Source organism: Dermacentor albipictus, chromosome 3, assembly GCF_038994185.2.
Source record: "Dermacentor albipictus isolate Rhodes 1998 colony chromosome 3, USDA_Dalb.pri_finalv2, whole genome shotgun sequence".
Taxonomy (NCBI): Eukaryota; Metazoa; Arthropoda; class Arachnida; order Ixodida; family Ixodidae; genus Dermacentor; species Dermacentor albipictus.
Window position 1 is genome coordinate 127543281 of NC_091823.1, and position 26579 is coordinate 127569859.

General features: G+C 44.6%; 1 protein-coding gene across 17 annotated transcripts in view; it reads right to left on the bottom strand.

The window, feature by feature from the left end:
* LOC135912852 (nuclear receptor coactivator 3-like) overlaps positions 1–26579 on the bottom strand; it is a 676617-nt gene that overhangs the window by 83814 nt on the left and 566224 nt on the right. For 16 of the 17 annotated variants that reach the window (XM_070536047.1, XM_070536045.1, XM_070536043.1 and 13 more), the window contains one exon: positions 19247–19354. In XM_070536047.1, the coding sequence (XP_070392148.1) occupies positions 19247–19354 (108 nt within the window). Of the gene's footprint in view, positions 1–14782; positions 14899–19246; positions 19355–26579 lie in introns of all 17 variants that reach the window. The other variant, XM_065445427.2, reaches the window with a different exon arrangement.

The window sequence follows — 26579 nt, forward strand, 5'->3', positions numbered from 1 at the left end:
AATATACAAGTGCTAAAATAATGTCAAGGAGGAGTGATGTGAGCGATGAGCATAAAATATACTCTAAATTGAAATAGCGTGAAAAAAAATGCTTAAGATTGCATTAGCACTACCGCCTCCCTGAGACCCTAGAGCACAAGGCTCTGGAGGCATGTGCTCTACTAAAAAGTAGGTAAGCTTGCAGCAGCCAAACATGGAGAACGATCAGCCCCTCGCCAAACCCGCCATAGCAGCTGGGAGGCTCAGCACCAGTTCAAGGGTGTGCATAAGCGTATATGTGCGTCGCGCGCGCGCGTGTGTGTGTGTGCGTGTATCATATGTATGCCCTATTCTGAGGCAGCAGACAAGAGCTTCAGATCGTCATGACTGTTAATGATGGCTGGTTACCTAAAAGTGGCTTAATTACATGGAGCTTATTCAGTGTTTGCTCGTCCCACAAGTGTCGCCAATAGCTCCCGAGTTTTTTGCGTAGGAATGGCCAGATTGCTGGGTTTTGAAGCTATGAAAGTTGCCATTTTATCTGCAAGCTCTGTACACCTGTGCCCAGGCAACCAACACATTGCAACCTGTTGGTTAGATGCATATGTATTGTAGAGCAGTGAACAGAGGTCACTGATTACAGGATTATTTTGTTTTCATAGCAATTGTAAAGTTTTAACAACACTTAGGGAATTTGTGGACATAATGGCCTTTGGAAGCTTTGCTTTTTTAATGTGTTTAGTAGCCGACAGTACTGCATAGGCCTCCGCCATAAAAATACTAGGTTCAAGATGTAGAACGTCACATTCCGAAAACAATGAGCTGACAGCCATGTAAGACAGGCCGACTTGTGACAATGACGCATCTGTATAAAACTCTGGGCAGATGTGCTTCAACTGAAGCTCTCGAAAGTGCATAGGTATGTGCGCATATGGGGCACATTGTGTTATGTCTACAAATGATGTATCGCATTCAACAATTTGCCATTGCCCCGGCAGTAATAGCTTCACTGATATGTATGTGCGCATCTGGGGCGTTTTTTATTACAGTCAAACCCCGTTACAACGAACACCACATTAACGAACATTTCAGATTAACGAACTTTTATGAAATCCCGTGCCGACTGCTTATAGTTTCAATGTAAAAATATTTCACTACTACGAACTTCAGAATAACGAACATTTCAGAATAACGATCGTTATTTAATTTCCGTGTCATCTTAACAACACCTCAGTACTACGAACTCATATCCCGAAATGCGAGGATTCTTAGATTTCAGTGTATCCGTCACGGCAGTCAGAGCTCTAAGCTAGCAGACGACGCAGCGCGAAGAGCGGGCCGCCTTGCAACTTGCTTCCCGCAAAAACCTGAGATGGCGCGGAAGGAGAAAGATGCGGGCGGGGACTTTTTTTTCCTTCTCCGTTGTGGAGGCAACGACGCACCAGGTTTTGTGAGTGGAGAGGCGGGGAGCATGGGCTCGTAAAACCTGAGACGGTGCGGCAGAAGAAAAAAAAAAAGTAGTAATTAACGCTGAAGTGGGCTTTTTTTTTTTCCTGTTGCGGAGTTGACGACGCATCACGTTTTTCTTGCTTGTTTTCTCAGTTGTTCGCGTGCTGTCACCCGTATCAGGCCTGTCCATCTTGTTTTTCTTCTGGTTATATTATTGTGTTAGAAGTGCGTGCCGGCGTTCGCGTTGCCATGAGCTCAACAACTCTAACCACGGCGAAGAAGCGAAAGCAGTTTTCTTTGAGCGAGAGAGTAGAGATTCTTCGCGAGATAGAAGACGGGAAGAAACAATCCGTCGTGGCTAAAGAACGTGGAGTGGCGCGGTCGACGATCGCCACGATTCTCAAAGATAAGGAGAAAATCTTTAAGCACCAGCAAGAATCTTGCTGCACGTTACGGCAGCACCCGAAGACCGCGACGAGTCCGTGTCGGCCACAGATGCGTTGGACTGCTTGCGAAAACTCTGCATATTTATAGCCAAAAGCGGCACAGCGACCGAAGGCGTGCATAAGAATGCGGACGGTCTGGAATCGTTCGTGCTGCAGAGTCTGTGCTGCACCCGTCAGAAGACGATCACAGACCATTTCAAATAAATGTGCCTTGTCTGACGATCACGTGTGCATTGTGTGAGAAACGAGTTCAAGGAGGTACCGCTTCAAAGGTAGGACGCTTGCGTTACTGAAATGCTATTGTTATGGCTAATTTTTGGGCTTTCACTATAACGACCTTTCAGAATAACGAACATTTTCCCGCGGTCCCCTGAAGTTCGTTGTACCGAGATTTCACTGTATGTTTATAAATGCTGTGTCGCATTCAACAATTTGCCATTGCCACGGCAGTAAAAGCTTTACTGGAGCCATTAGGCAATGTTCGAGGATTGGGGCACCCATTCCATCACTAAGTTTTCTGACCCGCATTCAAAAAGGCTCTCACTGAGGGTCGATTATGGAATAGTGCAACACAAGCCACATCATTGACGTATGTGTAGCAAGGATGTCAAGGGTGAGACTGTACTTTGAGGAAATATGTGAACCTGCTGTATGTTCTTTATAGGTAAAGGCACCATTCGTTCGATTCAATGCGTAGGCTCTCAATAGGGCTTGTTCTGAAGGTGCCTGTGGCCAGGCGGATACCCAGATGATGGACCGGATCTAGCGCTTTTAAGCATGCTCAGCACGGCAGAGTGATACACCATGGAACCGTAATCCAAAAATTATTGAACATGGCTATTGTAGAGGTTTAATCCTGTCATTTCCCCATGTTGTATGAGAAAGCATATTCAGTAAGTTCATTGACCTTGGCGCTTTGCTTTGATATATCTGATATGTGCAATGACGGTAAATTTCGCATCAAGCACGATGCCTAAAGACTTCTGCTCCTTGTTCACAGGTATACGCTGCCCAGACACTTCAATACTGGGATCTGGAACTAGTCATAACTTTCTTGTGAAAAGAACGCAGGAACTTGTTAGCGAGTTAAGCTGAAATCCGTCTTCTCCAGCCCATTTAGACACTTTGTTTAGGCTTTGCTGTACATGTCAATCACAAACTGCGAGGTTAAAAGCTTAGATGCCTAACTGTACGTCGTCTACATTGACAGAATAGGTAATTGCTGGAGGCAGCAGCGACGCACGGAGCGAGGTCATTTTAACAATGAAGAGCGTGCAGCTGAGCGCACCTCCTTGAGGTATACCAGTTTCCTGTGTAAATGGACGAGACAATACATTGCCAATTCTGACTTGATAAGTACAGTTGGACAGGTAGCTTTCTATAGTGTTAGGCATATTTCCTTGAATGCCGATCTACGACAGGTCTTGCTCATAGTATACAGTACAGCTATGTCGTGTTGTACGCCTTTGCCATATCGACGAATATAGACAAGATGTACTGCTCGTGTACAAATGCACCACGGATGTTTACTTTGATGCATACAAGATGGTCGGTTGCAGATCAGTCTTCCCTAAAGCCACATTGAAATGGATCAAGCACTTTGTTGGACTCGAATGATCGTTTTATCAAAAAGCTTACAAAGGCAGCTCGTAAGCAGTATAGGACGGTAGCTGGTCAGCAATTAGGTATCTTTACCGTGCTTCAGAACTGGGTAAAGCTAAACCCCTAGGCCCTACTGCAATTGCTACCACGTATAAAGCCCTCCAGCACATACCACAGAAGCCTCCGAGTGTCGCAGTCCACACAGGCGAGCGGTGCAGCCTATGCCAGATTGTGCCACAACAGCATTATGAAACCGCTGGAACTTAATGGGCTTCTTTGTATTCAATGTGGTTATGGCCTATTAAATGCAATCTTGTGCAAGACTATCGGTGTTGTTATGCAAGTGGCTCAAGCAAATGGTCTTCGAAGTCTTTTCAGGGCATCACCGCAGTCCACCATGCAAGCCGTCAAACGCTTTGGCATGTTCGGTGTCGCAGGCACTTCCTAAGTGCTGCCTGTTCAGTAAACTTGGTGGATGTCAAGGAGTACGACGCCATTCTTTCTGACAGTGACAAGGGCATCATCAGCACTCGTGCTTTCACTTTATTTTGTGATGAGGGTTCGCAGTGATGATGAATAAAGCCTGGCAGGCATCCATTTTTATGCGTTGTTTACAGTTTCTTCGCAAGATCACTTCAAATTATAACCACAAGTGTATTTTTTTTGTGATCGCATTATTTACACGCAGATAGGCTTACTTTCGCCCGTCGCTGCTCCACTGCTGACAGGCCTCGTGCGGATCAAAATGCGAGTACTGGTCTATCGCTCCGAACTGCAGTTCAGCAGCGAGAGTTTCTCCTGTTCTGGCTTAAAAATGCAGGGAAAGACTTTCTCAGTGCCTGGCATCAAGATCTGAGCAAGGTTCGACAAAGTTTTTGGTGGCGCTGTCTGTAAGCATTTCATGCTTGACTAGGGTCCTCAAGCAAGTTGAGTAATCGTTGCAAGGTAGCAGGTCCAGCATCGCAGCAAAAAAGGGAAAAAAAGCGTTAATGCAAGCCTCCACACGTGTGGTAAAAAAAAAAAGAAAACCATAACCTGGCTTTATGTGGTGTCCATTTAACTACAATGAGGCTGTGGTCAGGTGAAGCAGACAAGTACAACTTTTTAAAATGCAGTCACGGGAGTTACTAAACAACATTCAGAGACAGGCAAAGTTTGCTTCAATCAGGCAGGAAAAATGAGATCCACTAAAAGCATGCTTCAGTTCAGCAAAAGGGTACGTACAAGATAGAAAATCAAGTGATGCTTAAAGGGGCCCAGAACCACCCCTCAGGGTTGGTGAAAAAACACAGTCTATGGACGACAAACGCTGCTGTGAACACTCAGCCACATTTTGTAGTTGTGCACAGTGCACGGAGTTCACAATCGGAGCATGAAATCCCCCTTCTCTCAAATGCTCTTTTTTAACAGAAGCCTGGTCTCCACTCTTTTCTGGACGCTTCATTTCATAATATAGCAGATTCCCATACATGGCTGCAATTGGCCAATAGCTTACATCATTCAAGAAAGTTCTTTAGATCAGTGCGCTTCCTACTGCTACTGTGTACATTTGCTGACACAGTTTAATAAACAGGCTGAAGTAAGGAAAAATCTACTTTCGAATTTGAATACTAATCATATACTTCCGGAAGGAGCCGACTGTCGTCTGTTAACGCTCAGCCCCGGCCACCTTAGTAGGAATGAAACTTTAGCCACCCTGCTCATTAGTATTGCAGCCATCGGGACTCGCTAATTTTGCCTAGTTTTCAACCCTCAAATAGCATTGAACCTTGTGAAACGTGATGTTAGACGACACGCACGCTTTCCAGCAGGTGCTCACTCCTGGTTAGATGCCTTGGCAGGCTTTGCTTTGTAACAAACCATTGACAGCGCTTCAAAATGCAAAAGTTGGATGTGGCTACTATCCGTCGGACAAGCCGGCATGGTACAAAGCCGGTCCACACTACGTAGCAGAGCCAGACAGAAGCACATGACCATAAGCCCACTCTCTAGCCCTGTTGTGCAAAAAACAAACGCTGCAGTTGCTTGTAGCTGCGGTCTGCTAAGCAGCGTAGATATCGCAGCCACCGTGGAGTGCCACAGCAAGTACACTGGCTGAGTGCGATGCGGCTCGCAGAGGACAAGCACATCTGGTGAGCATGGGCACCAAAATTGGAAACAGTGGCGTCTATATGAGCATCCAAAATTAAACTTGAACTGCGCACCACGATGACATTTAGTAAAGCGGCGTGTTGTGGGCCCACCGTGCTCCGTCGTAGCCTTCGTCGTGCAAATTATTGAAGAAGGAGCAGAAGCACTCCGAACAGTACGTTTAATTGCTTATAACTGCACTTCTCTGAATGCATTGAAGAACTTCTTGCAACAACGTATTTCTGAAATACTCTAATTTAACTTCAAATGCATTTCTCAACGTCTATAAAATGTGGTTCAGGGCCCTTTTAAAGCAGTGGCAACATTTCTTGCCTTGCACTGACCGTTTTGAAATTGGTAGGCATTACCAGAGCGCATTCATACTTTGATAGGTATAATAAATTTTCCAGTTGAAACTTAACCAAACCCAAGTTGAACACAGCAGGTGAAGTCCATTATCCTAAAGGGAACCTTGGAACACTTGTTTAACACTGTAAATAAACCTTTGCAGCTGCCAGACAATGTTTTCCGTAGCATCCAAATCAAATATTATTCTTGTACATGTGGCTGGGAGCCAACGAACTTGCTTAAAAGGCTACCTGCTCTTTCACACTTTTCAAAACCCTTGTCCCCCCTTTTCCTTACTCTTATGCAATAGTAAGCATAACAGCTACTTGGCAGATTTTAATCTGACTTCAATTCTTTAAAATGTCAGAACGCAACAATACCCCACTATGACCATGGAAGCGGGTGATGCATTGAGATTTGCAGTACACAATTTCAAGATCAAGCCAATAAAAAGGTTCAGTAGCATTCTTCCACATGCCCCACCTCGAGTGCACTAGCAACCAACAAACAGGAGCTCAAGGCTGCTAAAATGAGGCAACGGTGACGTAACTCTCATGTGACGCACATGAAAAACTTTTTTTGCTGCAACTTAAGCTCTTGCAAGTTTTTAATAATACTGCGCAAGCGTCGACCACACGGCGTGTCATCAGCCTCGTAGCGGTGAGGGGCACACACATGAAGCGAACAGCTTCGGGAGAATACATTAGAACTGGAACTTGTATTGCAGGTCTATGCATAATGTCACCGATCCCGTAACCCCTCGCCACTACAAGGCAGCTGACATGCCTCACAGTCCACGTTCACACAGTATTGGAAAATTGCAAGGAAATGCCCTTTGCTATCAAACCCATTCCACACCTTGCACAAATGGCATTGCAAGGTCACCCCTATAGATGCAGCGAAAACAAGACAACTAACAGGTCATGCACTCGGGGACATTGGCTCACACAGCACAACAAGGGTATAAAGTCTCCATGCAGCCAGGCAGACACAAGAACAGGATGCCACACCTTTCCATTCTTCCACATGGAACACCATAAGGGCAGAAGAGACGCCACATGAAAGGCCAATCTTATTAAAGCAGCACTACGTACCTAGCTAAGACTGGTAGCATCATTTTTCAGGCTTTCTGTTTGTGTGTGTGTTTTTTTTTTGCAGTGTTTTTCTTTTTTCCAATATCCTCTCCTTCTTCGAGTGTTTTAATGTTCCTTCTTTAGTGGGGGGAAGAGCCGCAAACCCATTCTTGCAAATGTTCGTTTTTTTACACAGGTGTGCCAAACATGTAAAAGTGAGAGTGTGCACACTTGAGCCACCTCAACAGCACTCAATCAGACATCTAAAAGGCAGAAGGAAAAGAAAAAGAACATAATTCAGTTCAATAACCCATTTACAGACACCATCCTGCCTAGAAAAAGTAAGCTAAGCTAGCACAACTACGCAGCGCCTTGCAACCCGCTGTAGCGACTAGCATGATTGCTTACTAAGTTATAACACCCCAACAATGCGTAAAAGGCAAGAGACCTCAAGTTGGCTGCTCACATTAGCTGAAGGTAATCAACTCTGTAAAAAGGTTATGACTACCGATTGCTAGGCAAAATATTGGCACAGTTCCAAGTCATTAAAACGTACAGTTATGCTAGGTTTTCCCCAAAACAATGTCAATGACCACATCTGCTGGGCTCACCTTGCCAAGCGTACCATGTTTTTAGACAAACAGAAAAAAAAATACTGCCTAATGTTAAAAAGCCCTTCACCAGGCCCCATTCCAAATTTTGGTTATATGCTAGAAATTGTAGAGTGCTTGCTGCCTAGGGAGCGTCTTACCGCAAAAATTTTCCAAATTAGTTTGTTATTAGAGACGATGGGAGAAATTGAAATATGCCACCATGCCACCATGAAACAAGTTTGCCTGCCAACACACACACTCTCCCACTGCCTTGACTGATGCTCGCAGGCAACTTTCCTTCCCTCCCTTCTATACTAGAGCAGAGGGACCATGTCACACATCGCAATCCCCACATATTTTTTGTTCCGCTTTCTCTTCATGCGGTGTGGTGAAATCCCAATGGTAGTATTTTGCATTCCTCATCTATGCTTTACTGAAGAGGCAAGGTACCAGAAAAAAAAACTATTTTTTCTTGCCGAGTTTCAGCATCGAGTAAAAAGTTTCTGGCTTAATCTCCTCGGCCAACTCTGAATGACAGGCTGCAGGCGCAGTTTATGTGTTTAGTGCAGGAACACAGTACAAGGAAGAAATCTGGCATGCGACTTGCTTTCTTTTGGAAGCGCAGTCACAGGAGACAGATCAGTGCAAGACCACTAGCTGAGGTGATGTCATACATGTGATGTAAGGCAAATAAAATGTACAGTGCTCAGCGATTGAAATGCGATAATCGGTCCACATGGCGGTGGGTGGTTTCTGCGGCACCAGAGAGCGCTGAGTGATCGCTGGCGGATCAAATACAGCGACACTGTATTACAATGCTCTGATCTTCGCAAAGGCTCTTGCTTGGCGTCTCCAGCCCTCAGCCGTGGCTGAAGAAGCGCTCGCAGTCACTTGCTCCAAATATCGCGTTTGATCGCTGTGCACTGTACACCTACGGTTCACATATGACGAGAGCTGTCTGCAAAAATGCCAAACGAAGCCATAGGTGGCTTGGGGTGAGGCCAAGTTCTAGTTTCCTGCATGGCATTTACCCCCCTTGCTGCAAGTTTCCGCAAAATAATCTTTTGTTTGTGTTGATTATGCCGATTCTTAATATGTTCAGCACATCTAATAGAAAATAAACATTTTTCTTTTGGTATTCATATGTCCCCTTATTAAAGGGTTTAAACAATTTACCTAGGCCACGCGCCATAATCGGCAATGCTGCAGGCAGTACACTGCTGAGGCATTTCTGTGTGTGACCTTGACTCTCCGAGTAACATGACAGAGTGGGCTAGTTGCCATCGAAGCATCTTGTATGAAAACACAAACTGCTTGACAGCAACACAGGAGGCCCTCAAGAATGTGTTCCTGTATAACAGTCAAATATTTTGTGCTTTCACACAAGATGCTTGACTCTCTGGCTGGAAGCGAGGCTCTCTGAAAAAGAAGGGTGCGTGGGCTTCTGTTTGAAATATGAGCTGTTTTCACAACTTGCAGAAGTTCGATACCTTGCAGGCTGGCTGCCACTGTATGATCTACGCATTGCGCTTGTCTGTTTGCAATGCCTAAACCTGGTGAGGCACCCTTTAAAGAACTACTGATGCATATTTTTGAAACTGTAGAAACTCAACCACACACATTATGTGCATAAAGAGATGGCAATTAGCAAGGCATGTTGGTTGGAAAACATTTCAATGTTTTAATTTGAAGCTAAAGCTTGTTTAAAAATGCCAGACCTGACATCACCAACATCAACGTAACATTACAGCACACAGATGATGTTGTAGTTACAGCAATAAGGCTAGGTATGATGATGTTGCTCATACAAAATAAGTAAACAGACATCAGTGTTTTTCCTCCTGGCTGTGCTTGCATGTTGCAACAGCTTTGATTGCAGAAATGAATTGAGTCAATGTATTGTGGCGTTATCACATACTTCACCTCTCGAGTGCCTAACCTAAGCCGGTTCACAGGAACAAGTACTGTAGTAAATTATGTAGGGAACTCTGACGCTTGCCAGTGAATATTTTTCCTAAGGTTTCAAGGGTATGGACCTTGAAAACATGTCAGACTCCCATGTCACCACAGAGGAACCTCGATTATACATCCCCCAGTCATGCGACGGCCCACACTTAACAACGAATTGGTTTGGTCCTGGCAGAACCCTCACAGAAGTAATGTATTAAAAGCCTCAATTAAATGACGCAATTTTACACTGACCCCACCTCGTAAGACGCGTCCCTGGTACCGTCCGAGAAAAATAAAAAGCCCCAAGCAGACGCAGGCTGGCACCTGAGCACACTGCAGCCGGCTGATAATGGGCTACATTCATGTTAAATTCAAATAACAACAAAATTCGCAATTTTAAAACAAATGTTCTAAATTCCACGGTTTTTAATGCTACGCTGGCAACCTGCACCTTAACGTCTTGATCTAATCCATTGACAAGTCAGCCGAAGTAAAAACTTGTTTTTGGTTGGAATCGTCGTCACGACTGAGGTGCCGCAGTGCGATGCGACCTTTCACACTTCGACTCCACTTTTCCGTGCCGTTATGGCAACATAGTGCATTCAATATGAGGTCCGCTTCGAAAAAAGAGCGATTTTGATGGCTGAGAAGTTGGGAAACTCTGCCTTGGCTGAGCGGCTCGAAAGGCGCCTTTTTTTGTTGTTGACCACAACCATTATAAAGCCTACAAATAATAAAGGCATGTTTGGTTGTAGCTTTTCTTTTTTCATAGAAGTGCAGAAAGTGATGAAAGGAATGAAATGGTGCATCTGCTTAAGTGCGAAGCCGGTCAGAAGGGCTCTGTGGACCTCGTAGTGGGCCGGTGCCAACCCCGATTGAAATGGTTGTGAGGCCTCTTAAGTACTCAAACAAGCTCAAAGGTGCCGTGATCTCATGCAATCACTTAGGGAAATAGTTTCGCTTTCGTGAGACTCTGCTCATCCCGGTACCGATCACCTCGAAGTATACAGACAATAATTCTCTTGGTACTGATAATGAGCTTGGCACAGCGTCAAAAACACTTACTCGGGAGACTATCGGTGCGCGAAAGTGAAACTGTCCCCGAAAGGGATCACTGAAGAATACCACCCAAGGAAAGCTCTCTGAACCTTGGACGACGACAAGTGAAGAGAACTTGTTTCCGAATGGTCCATTCGTTCCGACTTTACGCGGGCGTGATGCGCAGCGTCAACAACATTTGGTGGTTTGTTTGTGCACGCAACAATGTCGGCAACTTGCTGCCAGATGTCAGCTCTCGGGAGGAAGCCGATGCGTAGCGGCTGAGCAAACGTCCAGAAAAAGATCAATATCTTCTTTTTTAAAGGTGAGAATAAAGATTCGCACACACGTCCGCCAACTAAATGCTTTGTTGTCATTTCGTAAAATAATTTAAACTACCTTCCTTGGAGCAATGCAGGTGCGGGCCGGCGGCTTATTCAGGCAATGTGTACCCGCTTTTTGGGCAAGACTGCGTGTCACTGCCTATATTTCAAGTTTTTCAATTATACGATGCCCGAATTATTCGACTCCTGGATTATACAATGCTTTTGCATGGTCCCCTCAGAGTCGTGTAATCAGGGTTCCAATAGTAATTGTTTATGTACACAAGCAAAAATGAAGTTTGCAAAGTTAACATTGCTTTCATAAATGCACCTCAACTAGAGACCTCCTCCGCTTTAACTAGCCTGTGGATGGCACGTACGTTATTGCGTAGTCGCCACTTCACACCTGAATTGCAATGCTGATCTAGGTAAGCAAGGCCATCTCTACACGAACTCCTCAAACATCACCATACCTCTTACCCTTCTCATCCCCATGCCCCAATGCCAATCAATCAGCTGGCTAGAATGTCCCGACAGACGCTTCAACTATCAGCGTTTCCTCAAAATATGGCTTTTTCTATGCCTCGACAGTTCCTTCGACCAAACGCTCCATGGGAAATGTCCCCACCCTTCAATGGCTTTGGGTAGAACCACAAGTGCCCAGCTACAGCATTTCACCTGGGGAACTGAGCGCACTGATCAGGTCACCCAAAAGAATGTCACTGAAGTGCACTTTACAAAATTGAAAGGAACCCTCAAGCTGAGGAAAGTTTTCGCATACAGCAACAAATCTGTGAATCGATGGTGAAGCGAAGAGGCTGCAAAATGGCACATCCATTCAGTGTCTGCTCACGAGAAAAGCCTTGGTCGAAGAGCTGCCAACAGGTATTCAGAATGACTGCTTTCTAGACTATAAAGCGTGTTGGCAAACATCGTGAAGACAATATAGTATGCGATTTTGCTGAACTACGAGAGCACACGCAAGTGGGAAAGGCAGCGAAACGCACAGACACAAGGGGGAAAATGAACTGACACCAAGTGAGCTTCTAATTTGGTTATCACAGCTGTCAGCCTCCAGAAAATTAACGCAAAGAGAACCTCCCAACATAAAGCAGCGGCAACCTGCTGCCGATATTGCCTGTAAGGTGGAAATGATTGTTCTTATTAGCCAGTGCGCAAAATGTTTATGCCACCAAGGCGCTTCTTTACTTCCTCATTCTCACCTAAAGTGCCCAGCCCAATGGAACACAGCTGATGTCAGCGATATCAATTCACAATGTATACTGCCGTTGAGGCAGAAGCGTGTTGCCATAGCGCTTGAGGAGCGTGTTGTGGCAGAAAGAGAAAAGTCCAATGCTGAGCAAATGAACTGACACGCCGGCGAAAGGAAAAGAGGGCACATCTCCAGCCTAGCGCTGCTCACAACAGCTGCTGCCGCACCAGAAGTCTGCTGAAGAATCTGACCGGTACGTGCTTGCATAGTCTGTAAACAATTTCTGTCGACTGTCTAACTTGGCCTATGTAACATTGATGTTCCACTGCTACAGGCTGCACATAATAGCTTTACTGGGGGAGTGAAACGAGGTATTCAGAGCCACAAAAATCTTTAGCTGAGCGGGGCTCTCCTGCTTGTATTTTTCGGCTTCCGTGTTTGATGACATACGCATCTGTAAACTATCGTAGTTCCTTTTGCTTCTATCTCCTTGGCGTGCAAGGATGGAATCTAGGGCGTTCCGAGCGTGTTGTAGTACTTTTAATTTATCTATCTTTATATGATGTGTGCTTGGGAGAATATGGACCTCTCCCAGTTGTCTTATTAACAGCCTTTAAATACTGCCTAAACAGACAATAAAGGCAGCTGGTGGTAAGCAGGTATAATACAAATCCAAGACCTCAGAGATCAACTCGGAGATCATGCTGAGACTCTGGACTGGTTCTCGGCATTCCTGGCTCTGCTTAATTTCCAACAAGAGCTAATGGTGGAGTTTTATTCCTGTGAGCATCAAAAACGTCTGCTTCTGCCAGCTTTTCGTGCCGCAACCACTGCTATTTCAAACAGGGGATTTTGCATGAAGGCTACTCTATATTAACGCAATCTGAAACTAGGTTTTCTACATGATCAAAAATTTTTTTTGTAGTTATAGCTTAAAAGGGTGGCATGCTAACAAGCGCAATGTAATAGTGATGGTTTTCTCTCTTACTGAAGAAAAGGCTCTTCATCGACTCAGACGCACTTCTTGGCAGGCTAGTTGGTTCACGTGTCAGATTACGTGTCATACAGTGCATGTGAACAAAAAACGATGGACAGGTTCTTTTCATTTTTCATCCATCGCTCATACATATATAAAATATGCAGTCATAAGTTTCTGAACTGCTGGACAGTTGCCAGCTAATGTAAGGTGGCAGCAGTCCATAGCTGCCAGCCACCTGGCAATTGCTTTTGACGCCAAGTTACAGTAAAACCTCGATATAATGGAGTTGAAGGAGGGGCCAAAGTATTTCACTGTAACCATCAGTTCTTTATAAACACTACCCTCCCTCACAGACACTGCCCGACAAGGGTGCAGGAAGGCGCATTTTCTGCCAGGTAAGCCTGCTTGAACTGCAGAAGAAATAAAAGTATTTTTCTGGCATAAACTAATGAACCAATTGCTTGGCCAACCAGCATTTCATAGATGTACAAGAAGAGCACAGCAATACTCTTGATTTTGTGAAAACGCTCGTCACTGGATGCAAGCGCACTTTTCTACAACAAAACTTGTTACTTTACACTGGCATCCAGTGACAAGAACTGTACGAATTAAGGAGACTGTAGTGCTCAGACGATACTCTCAAGAAATGCCACTAAGAAAGGCGACCAATGTGTTAAACAAAAGAGCTGAACATGAAGAATTTAATCTGAGTGTCACATGTGCTGTTTAATGCAGCAGCAGTTACACCGCACAGCAATGTGCCTCACTGCTTGCATTTTATTTCAGAGTGATGATAACGCGACGACAAACAAAAACACAGTGCTATGTCCACAAAATGCAGTCAGTGGCAGTAGCATGTGGCCACGTTCCTTCGGCACCTTTGTTACATTGCCCAATCTCAGAGACCATGCCTCCAACTTAGCAGTGCGGATAGTTTGGCACAGTGGCAAACAGCTTGCAACTTTCAATCGCCACGACATCTGATTACTCGCTTGCGGCACCAACAGACGTCGGCCTAATCAATGCGCAATGACCAGTAAATCTTCATTGTGAACTAAAAACAGTGATTTATCCATACGTAAAAAAATTTCGCTCCGTTAAAACATTCATCACATTTAATTGGAGTTTTAAGGGGAAATACAACTGCTTCGTTTTATCCATTTGTTTGTTATAACAAGGTTTGACTACTCACGCACACCATTCTAGATATGCCACGTTATTAATTAGGGATGCAGCAACTAATGTATGCAGCCAGTCCAATGACCTGCTACTCATGGGTTGCACTTACATGAACACAAAAGTAACATGTTGCATTCTTTAGCACATCGCAGTAATTACTACGTAACAGCATTTACATGTAGCGCATTCCTCTTCTTTCGAAACACGATGGAGCCCATTTCCAGCGATTTAATGAGTGGAGGAATGCACAAGGGGGTGGCCACCTCTCTCCCTCACACGTTAAATGCCATGCACTGCACAAGACAACTTGCACAACCTCGAACAACCATCTCCTGTTGCATCTATGCAATTCGCCTCCTAGCGCACTGCCACTGTTTACATGAATACAATGTGCTAGGAATGCAATATGATGCACCACTTTTGGCGTTCATGTAAATGCAGCTATATGGCCCTTTTAGAGAACTTTTTTCCGAGGCCCACCTCGAAAGGCGCTCGCCAGCCTCTAGGGAAGGGTCCCGGGCGTGACCTTTGATTCTTGGCGTCGGTGGGAGCCATACCCCAGCTCTGCATCCCCTCTCCAAACAGCTCGCGATGACCTGAAGTAGAGGTTACCATAAGCTCACCACGGAAATAGAAAAGGTATATCTGATGCCGAAGCTAAGTGACTCGGGTGCGATAGGCGAGGCATTGCTATTTGTGCAACTATCCAGAAGGGAAATGGTTGCACTGAGGGGGAATACGGAAAGCAAAGTAAGAACACTACTCATACGTATGTTCGTATTAGGGGGATCTTTTTATAAATTGATTTCGGAATACCTTTCTTGAAGAGCGCTACACTTACTTCAACATGTTCCTTAGAGTCCCAAAAAGGTGTTCAAAGGAATCTACAAAATGACACTATGCTGCATCCAATCTCTTTTTTTTTTCTCTTTCGGACTGAGAAGCAGCCAATGCAACATGGTCCACTGGTCGAGTAAAACAATGTCAGCAGACTTCTGGTTTGTAATTTTGAGAGACAGCCGCTATGTAGAGTGCTGCAAGATTCGGCCTGCGTTGTAACGGCTGTGTGGTTGTGTGTTCCGCGTCATTCATTCAAAATGCTCAAACCTGTTTAGGGCCCTTTTAAGCTGAACATCCGGTAAGAAACAGATTTCCAAGGTTCCTTCCTGTTTATCTTCGAGGGAGTCTACTGTAATGAAGAATCGGGACGTCCTTAAAGGCCTAGACACAGGACTGACATGTTGAAGGCAATGGAGGGGCGCAGCAGTGCACTTTCCAAGTTTCCCAACAACCAGCCCACACTAGAGTCTCTCGATACCGCATTCTAACGTTACTATGCAAAACTTACAGCAAACAGTGTAGTCAAAGAAAGAATGGCATTAAATGCCAATGCAACCAACTATGCAGTCACTTGCCAAAAGATTACTCATTATTTTCCGAGAAGAAGGCCTGTGCAAACACCCCTGACTCAGGCGGCCTCTAGAAAGTTTTGGCGCTCTCACTCAGGGTAAGACATTTGACACATGAATGTGGATTACAGGGTTCTAATATAGAAAAGGCCCTCAACCACAATGGAGTGGGCTAATGCTGTCCTCTACAATAACTAAAAAACTATGGCCCAACACCCCATGACCAGTGATGAAGCATAGCAATGACCCAGTGATATTCTATCAGAAGTTCAGCAGAAAGCTCCAAAATAGTTTTGCTGATGATGGTGGAGGAATGTACACCAAGCAACTTGCCATGCCAACACATGACGCAGGAACAAAAATACATACACGCTCCTCTGATCGTCACTAACCTGAAACTGTGCTAGCAATGGGGTCACACGGGATTGATGCAATGGCTTGGCAGCTGTGATCTAACCAAGCCAAAAGTCAAACTCCCCTACTATGGCCATCAGGCTAGCACGTGCGTGTGATCTCATGCCCAATCACCAATGATGTTTTCGGGTACAATCGTATTCCCAACAAGCCGCCCACGACGGCTTGTCGCCACAGGCACTAGGTCGACCGTCAGCAGAGTTTTGTCACAGCCATATATACTGCATAAACCACTAGGCCTACCCAGTGTTGCTTTTCTGGCAATTGAAGTTGCACTTTGGTGTCAAGTCAGCAAGGTCGCAACTTTGATCACAGCTGCTGCATTAGCAGCATCGTGCATGTGGATAATGTCCAAAAAATCTAGCAGTACATCGTGAGCCATCCAAAATTTCGTTTGCCATGCATACGTAGGTTTGAGAAGTAAGTGGCGGGGCCACAGGGAAATCCGAATGATCGTGGAGGTCTGAAAAATTGGTCGCTTAGCAGCAACAAATATCGTATTAGATCCCGCATTTTCTTTGTCATTTAGCAGGATGACACTTCAAATAAAGCATGACCAACCAAAATGTAGATTCATTTCATTATATCCATGTTTATTATATCAACATTAAACCATACCACTGTGTCTAAACATACCGTATTTATTTGAATATGGGCCAATAGTTTTTTTTTTTTCAAATAATCACATAACAAACTCTAGGGTCGGCTGGCTTAGATTCGAGGATATTAAAGAACAGGCCAGTTTTTATTTGAAATTGATAAATATATGGTGCATAGCTAGCGCCACCTAGAAAAGTCAGTATCGCACGCGCTACTAGCCGCGCCAGCAGCCAACATGAGCGATGTCACCATTTTGAGCTGTCATATCGGCACGTGGCGTGGCGTTATAGTAATGACCCCAAACAGGCGATGCCACTATGCTGCAACTTTAAAACGAAAAGTTGTGCATCGTGCAGTGCAGAGGCACCGTCAAATGTTCAAGCCAGGCGGGACTTCAGCATCGATGAGAAAATAGTCGTTGGAGCGGACAAGAGCAGACGCTTTTTACGTGCACCAACCGCTACGAGGAGATGACAGCAATAAGGAAGATAGCAACGTGGAATAAGGTCGGCACGTTCATATTCAATAATTCGTATTCATTTTGTAAACACTGTCCTCACTTCTTCTGTTTGGTCTACATTTGAGATAAGGTTGTTGTTTTTTCTGGATTTGGTCTTTCGGGGGTGGGCTTACAATTGGGGCCGGCCTATATTCTAGTAAATACGATAGTATTGGCAAAATCACTGTGTAATGCCACCAGAGTACCGATTTAAATGCGATGGCAAATGAGCCAGTATTCGAAAGTGCAAGAGCCATTTATACTAGACATTAAAGCATTCAGGTGATCGGTGTACCACCCAGAAATTGCGCAGGAAATCGATGCATCGATACGTAGCATGTGAGATGTAGCAACATGAACAAAACAGTGACAACAGAGAAGTATTATTGTTAGAAATTAGCAACATGCATCTAGGTGTCATCACCGCAGTGCATGTCACTTGACAATGATGGCATGAGACCAAAATGAGAATCGTGACGTTTGGCCATATTTTTCCAAACAATGAGTAAAGGTGCGTCAAGTTCAGCATACAATAAAGCCAGCCAACTACAACACAGACTGCAAGAGTGCCCAGGAGGAAGGCCGAGTATATAGCCTGCTCAACCCCACCAAGGTGTAAGGATGCAAAAACAAATGCGCGACATAGTTCACAATGGCTTCTTATTATGCTAACCAACATGTACAAGGCAATCTCGCTGCCGAAAAAAACTAAATATCCTGCACAAACCGACTAGCAGACTTCTCCATAAGTCCCCTTAAAAAAAAGATCTCAATCGGGCCAATACAAACAGACAAGCACAATCACTCCTGCTCAGCAAAAACAAATGTCAAACAAGCCTGCCAGTGGCATCAAATCCATCAAATGACACGCCATGCAACGAAACTGCTAGTTCTCTGCCAGCCAGTGCACTTGAAGACTGACTATGTATTTTTAGAGTGAAGTGTAAGCGCTGGCTCCATATCAGTGCAGTACCATAATTGTCAAGTCTCTGGGCTGCCTTGACAAGACAAAGTTTCACGTCAGCAGCAAGCTGAAACTCTGGACAGTCCATGTCGAATATCGGGAATTTGTTCCTAATACAGCCACCTTGGCTCCATTTACTCCTCTTATCTTGGGTGCCTCAGACTATTAGTAACATTTTACTGTGAGTACTAATGATTGCTACAGACCACAAATGGTACTGAAGAAACACAGCACTCCAGCACAGTTATGGGCAGGCGTGCTGCACTTACTGGTAACCCAAAACTGAGGTGTAGAAGTTCTTACATAGCAAAAGAGCTAAACCACACTTTGCACAAGCAGACCTGCAGCGGTTAAAAAAAAACTTGCGCATACGTGCGAACCAGTTTTCGAGAGCAAGGACCAACTGACTGCTACAGCAAACAAGGAGAAAGTAAAGTGCTAGCCAGTGACAGAACACTAATGCATCAAAAGCTCCACAAATCTGCAACAAGAACAAGGTCGTTGAAGACTACACTGTGTTTCATACTTATCATGAGCACTGCTGAATTGACACATGGTCATAGAACTCTCCTGCAGTGCATCTTGCAGCGCAGTTGCTTCTTTATAAATCTGTGCAGCTCTCCACAGAATAACTACATATATTACAACTGCAACTTTGTGGATGCTAGGTGACATCAAATGATGTATTATTTGTGCTCCTTTGTGCTATCAGTATCTGACATGCTATGTTCTGGACGCGAGCGCGCTGCAGCCGCTAGTCGCACAAATGTATCGCTGCACCCGTTCGGTGTTATATAAATACAGATCTCAGCTGCCCCCTACGTAATAGTACTTACATCCTATTTTACCCCATAAAAGCTCAACTTACTGTTACATGAAATGCCATGGTGCATACCTATGCCTTCCTTGTATATTTGATGCACCAGTGGTCGCGGATGTGGGCAGTCTCCCTAAAGCATCATCTGCTATGTATGACAGTCTATAAATGGAATGATTCGTGAATCTAAAATGAAAACAAGTTGGTTCAATGGAGCAAAAAAAGAAGTCATTGAACTCACAACTGCGACTGGGGTTTGTTTTCCGGCTTCCTCCGCTTCTTGAGAACTACATTGGTGACCACGCTCATCTCAGACCAACCCTCCAAAGATGGGTCACATTTGGGAAGCCTGCAAAAGAAAACGAGAGAGAAGGTGAGGTTTCAGTGACAAGCAACACAATAACAGCAGTGATATGAAACCAACAGAAAATGAAGCCACAGAAAGCATAAATGAAATCAACTTTTATTTTTTTATTACTGAAATGCAGAATTAACAAGGAAAATCAATGGGGACAAAAAGAGAAATAAACACAGCTTGCTGCCAGTAGGAGCTAAACATGGATCAGGATGCCTGCGGTTAAAAGGATGTGCCACATCCACCCCCATGGCCCTGCCATGAGGGTGTGACACTTCTAGAGCCAGATATAGAACACATAAAAATACCCAATCTGCCGTAGCATCTCAGTAGGCGGTGTCCAAAATCTGACGTCTATGATGTATTTCCGCCACATGCAACCAGCAAAAGCGCAGCCTTCAAGACCTGTATATATTATCCTGAGGGCACAATCTCTGGGGGTGCTCTACCAGTGCCATACCTGCCAACCTGGCGAGATCAAAAATCGGGAGACATTATTTGCGCCAACGGAGGTGGGGGGTTGCATGCACTGCTTCAACTTTCGGTGGGACAGGGGGGGGGGGGGGGGGTCAAACTTTCAGGCAGTGTTCAATGAGTCCTTTTGCAGGGACCTTGCAGTAGCAGGTTTTGCTCACTTCAAAAATTTGTCCGAGTAGCTTTGCTCAAAACATGCTCCAGACTGACGGCCCTTCACTAGCAGCAGGTCTTGGAGAGTTGTGTTGCACATTGATGAGCGGAATTCAGCCCTAGTTCTTTCGCGCCCTGCTAAAATCCTCTCACACTCTGCCTTGCTATGCGGTATCACGAGTAAATCGAGCATCACCTTAGCAACTCAGTGAAACATGTTTTCGATCAGTGTTTTTCATTTTTCCAACCATAGACCACTGCATGTCCCACCTTTTTTCATTCAGAATGCGCTCTTGAAGACTGTACACCTGTAGTGTGGCAACCTCAGCTTCGAGAGCATCTAAAGCGTCTTCAGCAGATTAATTGATATCTCGAGGCAGCAGCTGCGGGAAACTCTGAATGAAAAAACGATGACTCAAGAGCGACGCATGTGAAATAAATTTCAGATTGGCCACCTCCGCATTCTTCCGAGTTGCGTTTCAGGGTTGCGTCGACATCCACAACACTTGGCCTCGTCGCATTTCGGAAACATTTTTCGTAAAAGAGGCGCAACGTGGTCGCTGACACTAAGGGGTAGGTTGTGTTCAACGAGGAATCCTGTAAACAGGCACTACACACACTGTCGTCGCGGTTGTTCCGAAGAAAGTTCACTATGTTGTCTTGCTGCTCTGCGGTGCGCCGTGGAAACGTGCAGTTTCAAGTCACCTTTGCCACCGTGTGCTGACGCTGCATCCACACGTTGTGTAACATGCATAAGGTTTTCCTTTTCTTGATGTCAAGAAGCATGGAAATTGAGAAGTATAAGATCGCAAAAACTTCTGCAAATACCTTTTCTTGGGCTTTGATAGTGCCATGGCATCAAGCACACGAGGATTGTAACTTTACACTGTGCACCGCATACACACGGCCTAGCCAACACTAATCATACACACAAACAGCAACGTCTTGCAAGCAGCAACAACAAGATGCACCATGAAGGAAGGCCTGCATGAAATGCCAGAGCTACATTGGCTCTGGCTTTGGTCGGCTTACTAGGCACCGTAGTCGGCTGCTTAGTCGATCATACTGATGGTGCTAGTGCGGCCGCTGTTGGTGATGCTGACGATTACGATGTGGCTTTAGATTTTGCAGTTCCGGTTTCGCAAAAACCATTATTGCGTGAACAGAGACCACTTTTCGGGAGATATAAGACAGTGATCGTACAATCAGAAAGTTCAGTCAAAAATCGGGAGTCTCCCGGGCAAATCGGGAGGGTTGGCAGGTATGTACCACACATTAGTAGAACACCGCACGCATAATGCCGGGGGATCGATGGTTTCGAGTTCCTTTGTTACTGATGTTGTGCAGCTGCGTGTACAGAAAGCGAAACTACGTCATTTTCTACCGTGTTTCAACGCGCAATCATGCACTGTGGTCCACTTGCATATGTGTCAGCATTCGTGTAGCACTGACTTATACCGCTAGTCAGGTTTTCTCATGCACAGCGCACAAAATCTTGAGCTGTGCGAAACAAGAGAAATGCAACAGCTCGCACACGAGAGTATCAGTGGAAGTGCACTGAGCAGCAAAAAAATGCGTGAAAAACACAGAAGGCAGAGCCTATGATGCATGCGTCATTCAATCTTCCAGCTCCGTTATGGGAGAACGCAGGGAAGGAATTTCGCTTGCAGAGGCTGGACGGGGCAAGTGGAGAGAGTGTTTATGTTAACGGTGACGCTCGCCTCCTGAAATCATCAGTTCACGGCACTGAAATATTTCTATCTCGGCTATTAACGAACCAATTTGAAAAGTTCTTGCAGTTGAATGCACCCTAGAGGACACTTAACAGCTTCCAGCATATAACCAAAATTTGCGATGTAGCCTGGTGAGGGGCCCTTTAAGGGTAGCAAATTAGAAATAATGCAGTAGGCTTTATAACAGATGTACCCATGAACTTGCTCATAATGGCCTCGCGAGGGAAAACTTGCTTAGTGAGAGCAGTTTCCCATTGTCCAGGAAATTTTGTAAGGTAGCTATCAGCCATTGCCAACTTATGACCCACTAATTATCATGTTAGTTTGGTTATAACAAACCAAGGCCCAGCAGCATCACAACTACTCAATGAGTAAGCAGATAATACAAGCGAAGAACTGTTGGCAGAAGAGATGTCCAACAGAGAGCCATACAAGACATTTGGGGCAAATGTAAGGTCATTAGTCACTGTTGCCAAACGTTATGCAATTTATTGCACTTCCACAAGGAATGCTCAGCAGCCACCCACATCTGGCTGTCAAAGGTAGTCTTCACTCATAATAAAATGTAGCTGAAATCACATGAAGCTAGGTTTTAGGACAAGCTCCAAGAGGAAATGAACATAGCATGATGTGCAACCATTGATAGTGTGGCAGGTTATATGTGGCGATCATCTCTGACAAACACGAAGTGCTATAAGGAATATTTCAGGAACACTTCTCTTAGCAAAAATTGTGAGCATTTTCTTTTTCGTTTGTTTTCACTCACCACATGATTTACGCAGCTCTACATGACTCATTCAAGGGTTGTTTTTGCAGAATGTGGAAATGTGACAAACTTCTCTTTCACGAACACTTATCGCGCTAAAGAGCAAGTTCGCTGCAGGCAGCTTGCTGATCCATGCGTCAAATAATTGTTCTGCAAGTTACCCTCAGATTGTGCACACAGCCATTTACTGTCCATGCCTTAGCACTCGCATATCAATTGCACAACTGTGTGCATTTAGCCGATTTATCATGACCATGTTGCATACATCAACATGTGACCTTGACATTTGCCACCGTACTTTACAGCGTTTCTCACTGTAGCTTCCCAGCAGCCAAATGTACGCAATAGAGCTCAAGGCAGTCCTAAAGTAATGACTGTTCCAGAAATGTGCCTCTGACATGAATTTCTAGAGAACGAGCAGCATGACGTCTTGCAAGGAATCTGCGACAGTCTTTCCATGCAGGATCCTTCCTAATATCTTTTGGTTCAAATGAAATCAAAAACAAGAAGCACGGCTGCAGTGTACTGACTCTTTGTTCAACACAGCATAACATAACCTTTCACATAAGTAGACTGCAAATAACCTATAAAGCGGCTAAAACATAATGCAGCAGGCAAATTCAAATGTCCTAGCCCCAACATGACACCTGGGTCTCAATATATTTTTTGTTTAAATAGCACTGAATATTTGCTGAGCGAGACACGAAGTGAACGCTTTCAGTTTGAGAACCACTGCACTGAAGTCAATTTCACTCCCACCATGCTTCTCCGCACACGACGTGACATAGGGGCTGCTGCAACTTAGAACACGCTGGGCTTTGTGCACACAATACTTGTCTGCTCACTTCCACAAGACGCAAAAACAAGAAAATTAATAATGAAAAAAAAAGAGGGCCGCAACCCCTGGTACAATCACTGATATCATGACGACAGCAAGCACTGTCTGACCTATTCTTCTTTGGGGGGGAGGGGGGGGGGGAATTGCCTTTTGGGTTCATGACAGATCACTTCCCGCTGCACATAATGCGTGCAGTCTCTGCCTGAACATGGGAGAGCATGCGCTGCACAACACTCCAAAACATTTTCTACCACTCGCTGCACAGTGGTCACGCAGCAATGTGCGGTGTAACGAGGCGTCGTTCTCTCTGCAGGAGACGGCGCCAAACGGAAAGAAGGAACAGCCTGGCATTCCACAACAAATGCAACACCGAGCGATGACGTATAACATGCCTCAACAGCAGCGACAAAGGAAAGGAACGTTAGGCATGGCCACAGAACATCTGTGCCGACTGTGGATATTTCCAGTAGCATGCTCCACAACATTCTCAAGGCAGCCCCCAGCCCTCTCCTATGCAAATGCACTCTCTGCTTTTACACATTATTATTCACAAATGCAGAAGCACCGCATTTCAAAAAATTCAGTAACCTGCACAATTCAATGCACAGTAAGAAAAAGCATGGCCTGTCTTTCCCACCCACCCCAAACGTCAGCGGTTCTTAGCTGTTAATGTTAATTTTAAACCTCACCCAGATCATGCTTTAAAATACTTGCCCCCCTTCCCTGCTACTTTCACAAAAACAAGAAGCAATACCAAAAAAAGTAACATATATATGTAGTCTACCTAACATGACTCCCCAATTTTCTTTATTCCCCTGGTGTTTCCTCCTACAATTTTAGAATGTGATGCCGTACGGTGCAATGTATTAATGGCTGCTAATGTAGTGGAATGTTAACTGAAAAATTATTCCGGGAATAGCTGCATTCATTTTGTCAATGAAGTTTACTTTTTTTTCATTTCTTCCTGCATTGTAATTTTATTTATTTTTCACAGTAATCATTGCTGTTTTTCCACTCAGATTTTTTTCACAACATTGGTATCGTCTGTCACATTCGTAAACAATATTGTTGCTATCTTGTCATGCCTGCCTTGTTTGTTATTGCAGTCTCCGATGTGGTCAACATAAAAACTGCCCATATCTTGTTTTTTTGAAAAGACCACCAGATGGCGATAGCATTCTACTGTAACAGACGTGGTGAAGCCCTACACTGCATGCCTTTACTGTGATGGCACTGCAAAATGCAAATCCACGAAATCATAACATAAGCCCAGCACTTGATTATCATTAGTGCAGTGGCTTATAATGTGGCACATGGTCAACACAATGTCAAAAAAAAAAAAAAGCTGCCAGTTCAGCATCACTATCATGGCAATGAGGAGGCAAGCCCATTCATGCCCACAACTCCACTATGCATGCGTATTCCACTATGCATGCGTATGCATGCCTATACTGCGTATTCTTAGATGAGACAAAAGAGCTTTGGATGTCCAAGAGGAGGACAAAAATGCATTAGACAACCTGCTGCAGCTGCCTGGGGAATTGAAAATCTGTTCCATCATGTTAGGCTGTAAGGATACACCATGAGAGACTGCCGAGATCAAAAATAAGTCATCGAGCTCGAATAATCCAATGCAAGCAGCACCAGTAAGAGCCTTCGTACACAGAACTATCCGAAACCTTTCAGCTACAATGACACTCACACGGACAAAAACAAAAACTTCAGGTGAAGTTTTAGCGCTTTGTCTTCACCGAAAATGATTGCACGACGTCTGGAGAAACTAAAGCCCTCCACACATTTTCACTGATAAGGTCATTAAGTGCCAACCTCACACCTTGTCCTCACATACCTTGATACTGCTCTGAGCAGTTTCCAGCTGAAGGCTCACTGTGCGACTCAGCACAATGGAAATGAACATATCACAAGCAAGCATAGGGCATACAATGCGAGCAAAAGAACCGATTCACAGTGGCCTAAGTCAAGGTTTAGTGCTACTTAGGAAGTCAGACAAAAGGGGGGCTTGTAGTATCACAAGTAGAAGAAATTCTAGCTGTACTCCAATGTCTAGAAATTTACACTTGCCCAATGAATCCAGAGACATGGCCCTACACATCTTGTCACACAACTTGCACATACCATCCATCATTGCATTTCCTTAAAAGCCGATACGACGATTCAGTGCCTTCTAGCAAGCACGAAATCACTGTTTTTATTATCATTTACAGGGAACCCAGGTGGTAAAACTAACCTGCCTTCCACAGTGGTGCCTACTTCGAACATTGTGTCATGTCTCAATGGGACATGGATTCAGACAGCCCCTTAACCCTTCAGCCCTATTGGTAGAAACTTTGAACGGGAAATGCAGTGCAAGCAAAATAATAACTGGGAAGTTTTTCTGCCCACTGCTTTACTGCATGCTCCACAAAAGTTCAGTAACAGGGCCATATATTAAAGGTGTACTGACAAAATCTTCACCCTGCCTTTTTTTTTTTTTGCATTAAATGACGGGCCAAGCAGTCTAAATAGTTTACCATTCTGCTTGTTTCTACAAACCAGTATTAGTTTTGGTCCTTAGGCAGTGAATGTGTCAAGACATCATAGTACATTGGCTACCTTCTTACCGAGATCACTGCTACTGACATGCTCAAGTTAAGCCAGAAGAAACACGCACAGCATTCATTTTTTTTTTTACAAACCTCAACATACCTAGCCTTATTGTCACATGATTTAAGCTAATTTTCCCCGTGACATCAGAATAATGTCAATGACACTAGGTGAAGTATTTCAAGTGTTTACAGGTGCGTTTCTCAACCTTTACGCTTTCAAAGTGTCCTCTTTTTGCGTGCGAGAAGTGTGCAGTCGAATTTATACAAGTCCGAAAATGTATGTAGGTGCATGGTCAAAAGTCAAGAAGCTATCGCAGCATTACAACCCCCGCTCTTAGCACTTATGACCCAGGTGTGCGCTATCTTAACAGTGCGCAAACCATCATGGCACATTGCACTTAGCAGCTGTAATGGAATTCAATTAAAGCCGCCGCAGATATAAAAAAAATGGAGGCAAGGAAGTCTACAGAACGAAGAGCATGTCAACAGCACACAAGCACAGCCTTTCCCCCTCCGTCTCACAACTCTGTGAAGAGGAGACAGATAAGGGCGCATCATTCAGTGCACACAATGATAACACTAAGTAAAAATGTAAGCCTTTGAAATTAATGTGCAGCCGGAGATGATGGACAAGCTGTATTTCGTAACA